Genomic DNA, 14,586 nt, shown 5'->3' with positions numbered 1-14,586 from the left:
TACATTTTGCACTAAAGAGCCAAGGTTCTATAGTGTGGGGGCTGCAAACACTCGTATCCTCTGTGGATTGGCACAGAAGCGTACCTGTAACACTCAGTCTCCATAGACTAAATTTGCTGCTCTGGAGTTGTATTCCTGATAGATTTGAATCAGGAGGTAAAGACAGATGGGAGTGTTTTAGGTTGACTTTTGGGGGGGGGGGGGGGCTCATCTCGAGAGTCCTCACTCAGATAGACCTTAAGCAATTGATACATTTTACAAATAACCCTCTCCCCCTTTAGAGCAAAAGGAAAAAATGGTGAGAATTAGCACTGAGATCAACATGATTGTTTCTCCTATCCTGGTTGCAATCCCATAAAATTCACAATTAAGTTGAAAGGTCCAAGAATTTTATGTGCATTTCCTGCTCCTTGGCTCCTAACGAGAGAGTGCGCCAAGAGAGAATGAAATAACTCCCCGTCTTCTAGCTGTGCCAAGTACATGTCTGAACAAATTTGTGGAACACCGATGCTGCTATTGAAGCACAAGGATAAAGCAGCATGTGTGACCAGGTGCACTATTCCCAAATTCTATTACAGATCATCATTTCTTCTTGTCTACCTTGCCAAGGTTGTCACACGTCTTTCAAATTACAGTCATTGCTGGCGTAATTAAAGTGCTCTGTGAGTGGTTCCCGAGGATTCCAAGTTTTAGTTTGGGGAATTAAAGGAGCAGGCGGTTTGACAGTTGGAATGCAGGGCAGGCTGGAAGAAGACTTACATCCAACAAAAGACTCATTTGAAAAACTTGCATTGACCTTTGTTCGTGTGCTGACTCAGTTAACCCCCTGATTTCATGGTTTAGACAGCTCAGTCAAGCAGGGGGTTACGGGAGGCCATTTTAAACATTGGATGTCAGATTCTTCAGCATCAGGGGCCAGATTGAGAAGTCAGTTCAGTTCTTGGCTATATGACTGCAGCCTTAAGTAACAAAACCTATGGGCATTTTAGGGAAATAGCCTAGTATGGAAGAACCTTTTCCACTGATATTTTATGTGGTTCCTTAAATTGGCCCCAGTCCCTCAAATCACTTAAGAATATGATCCATTCACTTCAATGGAACCACTCACATGCTTAAAGTTAAGCATATTCTTACGTTCTTTGCTGGATCAGGGCTATAGAAAAGACTTTAGGTAGCAAATCCTTATACAATGCACTAAGCACTTCAGAACACGTGCAATTTATTGGGCATAGTTAATGGGTTCTGGGCAAATAGTGAAAACAGTTATTAAAAATTCATCAAATAAATTATTAAATTCTTATTTGACCAGCTATCCCGATGATGGAGAATAGCCAAAATGCAGAGCATGGCCACAAGAGGAGAAGGGAGAGGAATAGGTTTGATTGTTTTGATCACCGCTGTCAGCACTACATAAATGCATTAGAACCCTGATTCAAGAACACTCAAGTCTGTTCCTATTCAGGTCAACACTTAAGCACCTGATTAAGCGCCATCCAGCAGTAGGGTATGCTATTTTGAATCAGGGCCTAAGAGAGATTGCCAGCTCGATGAAGAAGTTGCCCTACTGGGGGTGGGGAGGGTAGAGCAAAAGTGCTACATGTGGGAGTTATTTGAGCGCCCCTGTCTAAGTTGCTAACTCAAGACCAGCATCAGCAGATTTTCACAAGAATTGGAATATTTCCTCCTTCATGTGACTGAATCTCTTGTTTTGTGATTGTAGGTGAGAGTCTACAATCTTCTGCAGTATGAGCACGGACCAGAGGATGTGCTGATCTTAGCTACCGATGGACTCTGGGATGTATTATTAAATGAAGAAGTGGCAGAAGCTGTCACAAACTTCCTACCAAACTGTGACCCTGATGATCCCCACAGGTTTGTGCTCTTACCTGACTGTTAGAATTCCTCTGCTGCAGCAAGCCTGGGGTTTGTAACTCATTTGTTTCGAGAGAGTAACATGAAGTGAATGAACCTTCTCTTGTAAGTTTTTCTGTATCTTTATGGATAGGTTTGCAGCTTGGAGGCTCTCAAAGTGGGAATTATCAAAGATGTGTTAAAAAACCTGCTGACTGTACGGGGATAGGCTGGGCAGTATCTTGGCACGGGTTCTATTTTCCCCACCACACTAAAGCTGTGTGGAGACCTCAGCTTCTCCCAGTGAAGGACATGGCATATTTGTTTGTCTGGCTGATCATTTCCCTCTGGGAAGCCATTTCCCACTTAAAAATAACTTTCTCTTTCCCCTGAGGAATTTAGCAGCTGCAGTGCCACAGCACCAACCCAGTAGGCGTTGTTGCTAGGGAGTGCTGGAAGGAAAGGTAGTTTGCCCACCTTGCCCCTACAGGTTCTGAGCATCTTTTCCTCAGTGCAGTCATGTGGTGCAGGAGCCTTGAGGCTACATGTGGTTTTTGAATGCGGGGCTCCCGTACCATTGCTCATTGTGCGTTCACTTTACTGGTCATATTATGTTCTTAAAACCAGTCTTTAATAGCACATGCCCAGAGTGCCAACGGCTGGATAAGTTGAGTGAGAACAAGAGATTAAAAGTTTGATTGCAGCCTCTTTCATCAATAATATTTGCTATTTTCCTGGCTTTATCTCCTCTTCCTGGTCAACATTGCTCTTCCCAGCATCCTATTATCTAGCAATACAAACGTTCCCAAAGAGCTAAATGTCACATGTTCTCCCTTGAGTGAGTGGGTCAGTCAGTTTTATTGTGAATTAAAATATCAGAGTGAAGGGGGCCTCATTGTTGCTTCCCAACTTCAGGCCCCGTGGTTTCTGTGCCCAGCCACCCCTTTCTCCTGAGCCATCCCCTCTCCTGGGTTGCATTTTTCCTTTTATGAAAACTCCCACTCGAACACACGAGAGAATAGAGCTTTTTAAACATTTTGTTTCCATTTCCCTTGGGAGGGCAGCCCAGTGTCAGACACAAAATCTGGGATATTTTGGCACCCAAATGAAAATGTGTGGAAAAATCCATAGAGCTCTAGTTACATTAGTCTGTTGATGGCAGTTGGTGTGGGAAAGAGGACAGCAAGTCTGAAAATGCTTCATGTGTTTGTTTCTGAATCATCATCTTTTCAGGCTTAGCCCTGTACTACCACACAAAGGGAAAACGGGGAAGATAACCATGGGCAAAGGCACTCTGACAGCCACTTGGGTTTTTAAGTGACAGCCATTCTAGAGAAAATTGCAAACAGTATTTTCTTATACTGACACTTACAAACATGGAATGTAAAATAGCATTTCACTGCAAGTGCTGGATTGTCAGGTGAATGGATGATTAGCGTGAAGCTGCAGCTGTGACATTCTGACCTTCACAATCTCCTCTCTGAGAGATGTGGTAGAAATGAGAGAGCCTGGGCTGCTTGACTTCCCTACAGCTTATTAGTCCCTTTGCTAAGATAGATAGATAAATAAATACTAGGTTTTGCAGGAGAGGCCAGGGCTATGGCATCATACAGCGTGCCCAAGAGAAGAGAAGCAGCAGCAGCATATGTATATGCTGAACAGCCAACACAAAATGGTGCTTTCATTTAAAAATACAACAACGAAGTCTAGGGATGTGCCAGCAGGATTGGGAAAACCCATCCCCCTTTCTCCTGCCCTGTTCCCAAAGAGGTAGATACCAGCCAAACCAAGTGCTAAAAGGCTCCCCTAATACTGTAGTGACTGTTTGTCTGTTCTATAAATAAGTTGTTTGAGAGGTTGCTTCCTGGAACCTCCCCACCTCTCTGGGACTTCATTCGCCCAGCTGTTGCTTCCTCTCTCCCTGTGCACACCTGCCACACTCACCTGCCCCCCAAAAGGGAGAGTCTCAGAAGAACTGTCCACAAAACCTGGTGCTGCCCTTCTTATCTTGGTTGCTTCTTGCTCACTGCTAGTACATGCACATAGTACTACTGAGTGCTGACTCCAACTTGCCACCGCAATGAGAGGAATCTGAAAGCCATGATGGAGGCAACAGCTGGTCATGTGGACATCCAACCCACCATCCTGGGTTGGGAGGAAGAGAGGCTGGGTAGGTGAATAGTGCCTAGGAACAGGGCCTAAAAAATAGGCACTGATTACTTAAGAATATGCACACAATGTTAAACTAATGGCCATACATGGGGTTGGGAAGGAATTTCCCCCTGTGTCAGATTGGCAGTGACTTTGAGGGGATGTGCGTTGGCTTCTTCTGCAGCATGGGGAATGGGTCACTTGCCAGGATCATCTGGGTATTTCTCACTTAATTCCATGCCATTACCGGGGCCTTGGCCACTGGTGCACCACAGTTCCTCCTGTTCTCTACCTATGGCACACTATAGTTTAGTCTTCCTAGGGCTACAATATTTTGGTCTAATTCTGGGTGTTGGCCTTGGTGTGGAGGTGGCTGAGTGGTGTTTAGTTGCCTGTGATATGCAGGAGGTCAGACTGGATGATCTGGTGGTCTCTTCTGGCCTTGAACTCTATGACAAACACTTGTAGCTCCCAGGGCAGCTGCCTACAATCACCCCATTCATTCCCTATTAGGCACAATGACTTTCTCTTGGAAAATCTGAGGCACAGTTGTCTCTAGGTGGGTAGCAAGGACTGCCTTAGCAAGCAGTTAGAAGAAAGGGCTGTCTGCAAAGCTTAAAGTGAGCTTGGTGACTCAGCCAGTCAAAAAGCATAGAGAACCCCAGGGAAAGTCCTTTGCTGATCAGAACGTACGGCTCATCTGAGTCTGAAGTAGTGCTCCACGGTGGACAGACAGAGAGCAGTGTTGACCATCCCCCATCCTAGAGAATTTTCCTGTAATTTTTCTCCTCTTTTCAGGACATGATTCTACTTGCAACAGTGCAGGAATATGCCCGGGGGAATGGAGAGCTGGGTTTTGTGTGCCGTTCAGCTTAGAAACAAGTTGCTTGATTGTTGATTTCCCGGTTTTGGCATGGCCGCCATCTTTATTTAAACAAGCTTTCCCAAAACTTTTGTTACAAACTAATGAAATCCTATCATCAGTTAGTAGCAGACCCAGAACTTCTCTAAGCTCCTGTGAGGGAAGTAGTGGAAAGAGGAGGAGAAACTAGTCAGGAATCAGTTAGGAACAGAGGGATCCTCAGGGTGTTAGGCGATGGCAGAGGAAGAATGGTCAGAACTTTGAGGTGCCTCACCTGGTTGATAATGTGGGGGAGGGAGTCGCCAAACAATATATTATTTAAAACTTTATTCGGGGAATCTCAGTTTATCCGAGTTGACATCAGCAACGCTATCCAAGGACATACACGTACCCGGAATCATGAATAGCTTATTGTAAATTAACAGTGGAGAGGAAGCATGGTCGTGAGGGTAAGTCACTGCACAGAGATCAGATTTAATTCCTGGCTCTGCCACAGACTTCCTGTGTGAACTTGGGCAAGTCACTGCATCTCTCTGTGCCTCTGTTCCCCATATGTGAAATGGGGGTGATAATACTCCCTTCCTCCCACTCTGCCGGCCTTATCTATTCAGATTTCAATAGATTCTGGGCAGAGACCGTCTCCTGCTACATTAGTGTACAGCAGCTAGACCAATAGGATCTTGATCTCTCTGGGGTCTGCTACCACAATACAAATAATAGTGCCTACCTATTCAGCAGCTAACCATTTACAATAGGTCTAATCTTTCAATCATTCAGAAGTTGATAACTTTATTTTTATTTCAGAGTGGTAGTCGTGGTAGTCTGTATCAGCAAAAACAAGGAGTCCTTGTGGCACCTTAGAGACTAACAAATTGATTTGGGCATAAGCTTTTGAAAGCTTATGCCCAAATCAATTTGTTAGTCTCTAAGGTGCCACAAGGACTCCTTGTTGTTTTTATTTTTATTACCATAGTGCAGAGGTGGGCAAACTACGGCCCACGGCCACATCCAGCCCACGGGACCCTCCTGCCCGTCCCCTGAGCTCCTGGCCCGGGAGGCTACCCCTAGCCCCTCCCTGCTGTTCCTGTTCCCCCTCCCCCGCAGCCTCTGCTCAATGCACCGCCAGCACAATGCTCCGGATGGCCAGGCAGCGCAGCTGCAGAGCCGCGGCCTGAGCCGGCGCTCTGGGCAGCGCAGCTGTAGCGCAGCCAGCCACCGGTGCTCCAGGCAGCGTGGTAAGAGGGCTGGGGAGTTCAGGGTGGTGGTCAGGGGGCGGGGGTGTGGAAGGAGGGGGGGTTGGATAGGGTGCCGGGAGCCAGTCAGGGGCGGGGGGTCCGGGAGCGGTCGGGGACAGGGAGCAAGGGGTGGTGGATGGGGCAGGAGTCCCAGGGGGGCCAACAGGGAACGGGGGGGTTGGATGGGGCAGGAGTCCCCAGAGGGGCTGTCAGGGGGTGAGAAGCAGGGGGGGTGAGATAGGGGTTGGGGGCTGGGCCACACCTGGCTGTTTGGGGAGGCACCGGCCCCCCATTCAATTTTGGAAACCCGATGTGGCCCTCAGGCCAAAAAGTTTGCCCGCCCCTGCCATAGTGCCTAGGGGCCCTACTCATAGATCTGCACCCCATCTGTGGCAGGTCTGTACACTCAGAACAAAAAAGGTGACAGTCCCTGCCTCAAGGGGTTTACGGTCTAAATATAAGACAAGATACACCAGATGATGGATTAGATGGTTGGGGGAGTACAAGTAAACCGTGAAACATAATTGGTCTGCATGGTAGGCACTGGTCTGTGCATGCCAGCAGTCTAATCACTGTCAGCTTTTTTGTAGGTATCATGGCAAAGGAGAGTTTTGAGGTGGGATACGAAGGCGGATAATGAGGTAGCTTTGCCACACATTTCTTGCACTAAGAATGAAGATTCTTTGTTAAATGTCACCAATGAGTTAGCTGAACTAATTAGTAGAGGTTATTATACAGTATACAAAAGATTAGGAATCCTAAAAGGAAAAGCAGATTTTCTGGGTCTCATTCTGATCCATCTAACATTGGTTTAACTCCATTAAATTTAGTGAGGTTACTCCTGATCTATTCCAGTGTAAGTCACACCAGAATCAGGACCTTCTTTACTTAAGTCTCAGAACAAACACATTTATTAGTGTTTGAACTGGTGTTCTATGAATGGACATCTGAAGTGAATGTTAATTTGTTCTTTTAAGTAATTTTGTGCCAGATCATTTAGGGACTTATAAATAATAGTGGCAAGGCATTTTTCATGCCAGCTTGCAAGAGGTAATTAGAACAGTCTTTCATGTGGCTTACAATGATATTTATGAAAATTACCTTGCAGAATTGCTCTTGCTGCTTGGTTATAAAGAATATTTAAAGGGTTTAAAGTACTGTGTGAAAGATTTTACCTAATTACCTCACAGTAGTCCAAATGAAGTATAGCTAATGGATTCATGATTGTATAGCAGTCCTGACTATGAAACAGTGTCCCATTCTTCGGAGTAGTCAGTTAAGCAGAGATCTTACGTATTGATCACTTTGCAAATATGTTTAAAATAACGTTGTCCAGCAAAATTCCATCTTGTTTGATAAGTTTAGTAACACACTCTACGGTAAATTCATCAACTTGAATTTTTAAATGACGGGGAATGTGGAAATGACCCATGGGAGAAATTGTATGGATCCTGTAATACCTTCCACATTGTGGTTATAATAAGAACCTCCATGTTGGGTGAGATTAGTGGTCCATCTAGCCCAGTTTCCAACAGTAACCAATAGTAGAAGCTTTAGAGGAAGATGCAAGAAACACTAGAGTAAGCAGTTATGGAATCATCTGTCCACAGGAATGGTTTCTTACTAACACCCATTAATTAATGCTCTGACACATGACAGTTTACATCCCTTCCAAAACTCTTGGGGCTTTTGTTAGTTTGTTAATTCTTAGTATTGGAACTCTGGATGTTCTCTGTTATCTATATAAATTCTTTGTTGAATCCTAAAGATGGGCCCAAACTGCAAAATACCTATATGCACTCTTCCTAAAATGAAGCCGTATTCAGATTCAGGTTCTAGTTCATCCCATTACAAAAATGGAACCTCAAATCCAAGCTTTCCTGTGTTTCAGGCATAGTTTGATATGAGGTTTTGGTTCTATCTCCTCTTTTAAAAACTATGGCGGTGCAATCACATGGAAAGCACGGTGGATTCATGAGATAAACTGCAGAAGTTTTGCATTGTCGTGGTACCTGCCACATTGTGGTCGTCATCTGGAATGTCTTCCAAGCTGTGTGGCTGAATCTGAAGGCTTCATTTTCTACTTCAAGTGTCCATTAGAGCACTAGCACAGTGTCTTCATCCTGATCCCACTGTAATATAGGCCACTGGGCTCTAACAGAGGTCACCTCCTATATGTAAATATAAACCTGCTGATATTCTGCTGTCCTCCGACTTGCCATGCAAGTGAAATTACACAACAGTGTTACTAATTTTAAACATAGTGAAGTGATGATGGGAAGGCCCTTATGTGGCAAAAGGGAAGGAAAAGAGAAACAACAGAGGACAGTGAGACATAAGACTACGCTTCAGGATTATTACGTGTTTATAATAGCTGATATAGCTGATGCTCTGCGTCTCCCCAAAACAGATGACATGATCCCTGCCCCAAGGAACTTGCACAATGAGACGTGAAGGAACAAGACAGTAGGGAGGGTTGATCACTTTGTGGTTTCCCAGTGCGGGCTAACCAGTGGCGTGGTGGGGGGTTAATATTTACACAAAATGGACATCCTAGCTGGCTAATTTCTTGTAGGTGTTGTGGCAAGAATGGGCCTTAAAGGGGAACATGAATGATGATTGGAAGGTGGCCTTGCAGATCAACTCAGGAAGTGCAGTCCATACATAGGGAGCGGTGAAAAAGCATAAATGAAGAAGACAATGAAGGAGCATCAGTATCATGCTGTTTCCTCGTATGAGGCTGATACAGCTAAGGCATTGCAGCTGTGCTCCCTGATTGCTACTTCAAAAATCTTTCCTTCTCACCTTTCCCCATGTCCTGTCCCCACTCTCAGGCTGTGGGGGATAGGTAGGAGGTTCTGGGGAGTCTCTGTACCTCCTTTGTGCTTGGGAGGCTGGGAAGCAGCCCAAAAAGGCCATACAGTCTGCCAAGAGTGTATTTCCCCCACTGCAGCCATTTCTCTTTGCAGTACTCCGCTGATCAATACGGAAAGCTTCAGTGGGAGGGAAAAAAGTACTCTCAAATCACAAAAGTTGCATTCCGGTGCAGCTCGTCATTGGGGAAGAAGTACTTTAAGACTATTTCAGCAGTTCTCTAATGCTATCTTGACAGTTGAATCCCAAGTTCACAGCATTAGTGGATAAAGCATTCAATAATGGACTGCTGCTGCTATTCATCGCCAAGTGCCAGAAATTCACCCCATTTCCTCTGATGCCCAGCCGAACAGCAGTGCTCTAATTCAACTCTGCATTGGAAGAGGAATATGTTCCCTCTCTACTGTCTTTACCTCCTCTGTTTTCTTAGCTTCAACATCCTCGTTTTCTTGTGTTTTTCATATTCTGTCTTTGTGAGACTCTCTGGCTTATTGAAGGCTTTTGTCATCTTGTCATTTCAGAACACCACTTTAAACAGGAAAGCCCTTCAGCTTTTATACAGCAGCTTAAAAGCAATAGTGACTCCTTTGTGTTCTTGAATTGTGGGAAGCCCTTGTAAATTAGGAACAGGTGAAAGATAAACTTTCCCTTTCACTGGCTTGCTGGCATTTTCTTCTCCTAAATTCTGACAAAAATTGAGAAATCCTTGAAATGCTCTTAGCTGCAACTCTCGTTGATTGTTTTTATTCACCGCATGTCTGATACAAGCTCTGGGTGTGCCATGCGGAATTTGTGTGTTCTTTAGCCTCACATTGGATGTTGGTATATGGAAGCTGAGGCGTATCAATGTGTATTTCTTTAGAAAATGAAATTTCATTTTGTATTAGGGCAATAGGGTCAGTGCTTCTTGTTATCTTCTCTCCCTGTTCTTCAGGATCTTTGCTATAGAACAGACCTTGGCAACTGCAGCGTGTGTGTGTCTAAGAGAGAGTTTGTGCCTATGTCATTACCTCTTCACTTGTGTAAAATGACCCTTAGACCCCTTTCTTAGCACAGAGAGGAAATCTCTTGTTAAAACTAGTGAGGCCTAGAAAATCTTACCAGTTTCTCACTGCATCGCCAAAACACACCATTCTCTGCTTTTAATCCGTTATTTGCATTTGACATTGACCCTTCCTTTACATTCCGATTTTCAATCTCCATTTACTGTGCAGTGAAGTTTACATTGTATTTTAAAAATCCCTTCCAACTGCTGAGTCGTTGTGTAGTGTGTCTTAATATTTCCTGGAGGGCTGAGACACCAACAAGTGTTAAAATGAAAAACCGTAATAATGACCACCGTCATACTGTTTCTTGAGTATTCATCTTCACCAGTTACATACAATCTTTTCTGATTCAAGCTTTGTGCCATTAAATAATGCATTCTCAGCTTATTCTAACCTCAAATCCTGTAGTAACCATCTCTTGCATAATGAGCGCCCTGCCATTTATGATCATTTGAAGTGTCTGCTCTTTGTCCTTAGATGAGTTCTGGTGCAGGTCACTTCCCCGAAAGGTTTCCCTGGAGTGCTGCCCTTAGAACTGGTTTTGGGGCCTTGTCCCTTGTACTTTGTGGTGTTCTAGGAAGGGATCCCTCACAGTTGGTGGGGCAACCTACCTGACGTCTATGGGGTTTGCCATGATGCCAGAGTCTTTGGTTCCTGTTCCCTGTATATTTGGGCCAGTGTTTGGCACTGATTTTATTATACAGCCCCTGGATACCTTCCCACCCCCAAAACACACACACTCATCCTGCTGCCCCTTTCCAGGCAGAAGCAGCCAGGCATTGGGAAAACAGAGATGACAATGATTATCAGCATTGAGATAGCCTTGTGATGGGTGAAAATGTACTTTGTCATGGAAGTGTGGATCCAGCTAATGCAACTAGGATTATGTGGGATATTCTTCATGGTAAATATTGCATTGGCACCAGAGGTAGAGTTGAGCAAGGACTCGTGCTGTAAAAATAACACTACTAAGCAGCTGATCTTTCAGACTGAGGGCTATGTATCTGAGAAGTTGTAAGTGAGCTGCTTTCTCTTGGAAACGGAAGTGTCCTGCACTGATGCTCCAGTGCCATTGTGATCAGTTTTGTCATAATCCTCTGGAAGGTAGAATCAATCCTGTCAAAATCACAAGTTAGCCATTTAGGGATTTGTTGTTGTGATCGTTCCTCTAAATGTCCTGCAAATATGTTTTAGTGTAGTGCAAAACTGCAGGCCTCTGTAGCTGAGCATATGGTCATTGAACTGACAACATTTCAGTTATGTACAGGGTTGTTGTAGCCATGTCGGTCCCAGGATATTACAGAGGCAAGGTAGGTGGGGTAATATCTTTTATTGGACCAACTTCTGTTGGACAGAGAGACAAGCTACACAGAGCTCTTCCTGCTTTGGGATCTGAAGAAGAGCTCTGTGTGGCTCGAAAGCTTGTCTCTCTCTCTCCAACAAAGTTGGTCCAATAAAAGATATTGCCTCACCCACCGTGTGTCTCTAACATTTCAGTTATACATATTGGCCCTGACTGAGTTCTGCTAGAGAATCATGCAGAACAAGAGCTGGGCAGGGTCCAAGGTTGGCTATGTGCCACCTTTGTGCTTCTGGCCCCCAGAGCAGTGTCATTGTTTCTCAACTGTTTCATGAAGCTGGGGGACAACAAATATCTGCAATAAAATACAATGCAGCTCAGCTCAATGGAGTGCTGCTCTGTTTCACAGTTTTGTAACTTAATGAAATGGCTAGCAAATATTTCCAATACAGTAAGCACCTGACATGTCAGTTTGGAATGGTCTTCACTGAATTAATAAATTTAAAGAGAGTGCTGATTTCATTAATCTGACTATATAACCTCTATGTATTTTGTCAGTTTTAAAATAATTATAATGGTTTCAAAAATAGGATACTGTTTCAGTGGAAACTGACAATTCATCCTTTTGGTGTAAGGTATAAATTGAAGTAAAGATCAGGGAGTTCCTGGATTTTATTTTTGGCTTTGTAACCAACTCACTATGCGTTGCTCACCCTCTTTGCCATAGTGTATCAATCTGTGAAATGGGTATACTACTATTTAACTTTCTTTAAAGAGGTGTTTGACGCTGACGGTCAAGGTTTTCAAAAGGGGTTTAGTGATTTTTTTGGGGTGCTCCATATAAGACCCCTTACAAAGGCCTAATTTTCTGAGGGATGTTCAGCACTTTCTGCAAATCGGGCGACCTTAAGGTGTCTCGAGTTGGGCACCCAAAATCGCTAGCCGCTTGTGAAAAACTTGACCTAATGCTTTAAAATTTGTAAAATGCTTAGAGATCCTCAGGTGCTAAATAATTTTTACTAGTAGTCAACACTTGTTCTTTGATTGCTGATGAACGGATCTGACAGCTTGTCTTTGTATCTCACAAATGTAAATCTCATGAGCTGTGAAAACACATTCTTCATAATACTAGCAACCGTGATCTCTGCATGCTCTATTTCTGCAATGTAACTGTGTTCCTCCTCCTCCACAGATACACGCTAGCAGCTCAGGACCTGGTGATGCGAGCCAGGGGAGTGCTGAAGGACAGGGGCTGGAGAATATCCAATGACAGACTGGGCTCAGGAGACGACATTTCTGTCTATGTCATTCCTTTAATACATGGAAACAACTTGTCATGAAAGTAGCACCGACAATGATAATGGGAGGGTGGTCTTTTTAGGAAGAGCCTTTGAAAAGACATGATGTTCAGATCTGACCAGGACAGTTCTGATTGATGTAATTTAATCTAAACTCATGCTGGAAGGCGATGTTTCTGCCCAAAAGGTAGGGCTCTGCACATATCCTGCACACGATTAAAGGTATCTCTTAAGGTTACAGCTTCCCTATATTAATGGTTTTTGGTGCTTAACAGGAATGGAACTTAAATGCTGCTAATATATTATGGATTGATGGTTCCCTGTATTGTCCCTCCAAGTGAGGACCCCATTGTGACCTGAAACAGGACTTAATCTTTTTCAGTTTACCATGTGGCTTGAAACAGCCATTTTCAGTTTTGAAAATAGAAACGGGGATTGAAAGCCAGTGAGGCTCTTAACATCCCCAAGATGACTGAAGTCATGGCCTTGGGATGGGTCATTTAAAAAAAAAAAAAAAGTTAAAACTTGATCTGACACTTGACGTTATTGGTCATTACGAGTAATTGTCATTCTTTTTCCATGAAGACCTTCCAAAAATTGTACATGTATGATTGAATTCTCATTTTTCCCACTTAAACCCCCTTCAGAGACTTTACAGCTCCTTATTTCACATGTTCTGGTGGCAAAACCAAGACTGTCCTTGTGACTCGGTCTAGCTCACCACAGCCAAGCCATCTGCAAAAATTGCCCTGGAGAGTAGGGCACATTGTGTCGATACAAGAATAAATCTTGCAACAGGAATTTTGTCAAGATTTCCTTTGATATGACCATGATGTACCAGATCTTGACTTGATGCAGAGTTCCTCTGGAAGCCAAGGTTTCTTTGGGTCGGGCTACCCTGCAGCTCAGGTAGACTGACTCGTGCTAGCGGGGCTCGAGGTAGTGCACTAAAAATAGCAGGATCGACATTTCAGCTCAGGCTGGAGCTTGGGCTCTCAAGTCTAAGAGGTCCGTGGGCTTGAGAGGCTGAGCTCCAGCCTGAGCCACAATGTCCACATTCCTATTTTTAGCACTCGAGCTTGAGTCCGTCTGCCCAGGCTGGGAGGCTTGCTCCTCGCTGGAGAGTAGACGTACCGTTTGGGACCTAGGATTTTCATTCTTTGGCTGGGTCTGTCTGCTTTATGATGCATCCTGTTGAAAAGATCACTGGACATACAGCTTAGCGATCAGTGTTCAGTAAATGTATTTTGTCTTCTGAGTTTGGGTTTAATTGGGTGTCTATGGTAAATGTTATTGTTCTAGTTATTAACCCAGGAACACAGATAGCAACCTTATTGAAAAGCCTTTCATTTCTGTCTCCCTTATTATTCATCATAAAAGCCCTCTGCCCTGCCCCCATCATCAGAGTCCCATGCTCAGAAGGTGGCAACTCACTCATAACTCTGCACCTTTTGGTACCAGGGATCGAGGATTAACGCGTTAGTGGAAGTCCTTGGCTTGCTTGGTCTCCTCTGCCAGTTGCACTCACTTGATGTTAAGAAAAATCTCTCTAAATAAGATACCAGCGTAGAAGCAACAGTGCAACAGGAAACCATTCAGGCAAAATGCAGCACAGACATAGCCAGTGTAGTGCAGTAATTGGAGGTGTGATTTGCAGTTCATGTAGCCATACCCGCGCTAGCCTCAATCTAACTAATCTGGCTAAAAACAGCAGTGAGCTTCAGCGTGGGCTAGCAATGCCAGGGTGTGCCCAGAGGTCCCGGGGAGCTTGGACAGCCTCTGCTGACACCCACACTGCTGCGTCTTCACTGTTATTGGGACCTGGGGTAGCTAGATGGTTATGGCTCCACAGACCGCAATGCAGACATAGCTGCAGTTACTGGTCTATAAACATAGAACTCTCTTCGCTGCCAGTGATTTCAGTCCTTTTTTCAGAATCTGCTAACAGATAGCTGGGTCCTCATGGCTA

At 44.4% G+C, this 14,586-nt stretch overlaps 1 protein-coding gene across 1 annotated transcript in view; it reads left to right on the top strand.

The window, feature by feature from the left end:
* The window catches only part of PPM1H (protein phosphatase, Mg2+/Mn2+ dependent 1H), a 215,536-nt gene extending 202,877 nt beyond the window's left edge, over window positions 1-12,659 (top strand). Inside the window, exons 9-10 of the mRNA XM_065408660.1 lie at window positions 1,721-1,872; window positions 12,512-12,659. Of these exons, the coding sequence (XP_065264732.1) occupies window positions 1,721-1,872; window positions 12,512-12,659 (300 nt within the window). The remainder of the gene's footprint in view (window positions 1-1,720; window positions 1,873-12,511) is intronic.
* The last annotated feature ends 1,927 nt before the right edge of the window (window positions 12,660-14,586 follow it).

The sequence above is a fragment of the Emys orbicularis genome, chromosome 1, assembly GCF_028017835.1.
Source record: "Emys orbicularis isolate rEmyOrb1 chromosome 1, rEmyOrb1.hap1, whole genome shotgun sequence".
Classification (NCBI taxonomy): domain Eukaryota; kingdom Metazoa; phylum Chordata; order Testudines; family Emydidae; genus Emys; species Emys orbicularis.
This window is presented reverse-complemented; position numbering and strand designations above follow the sequence as displayed.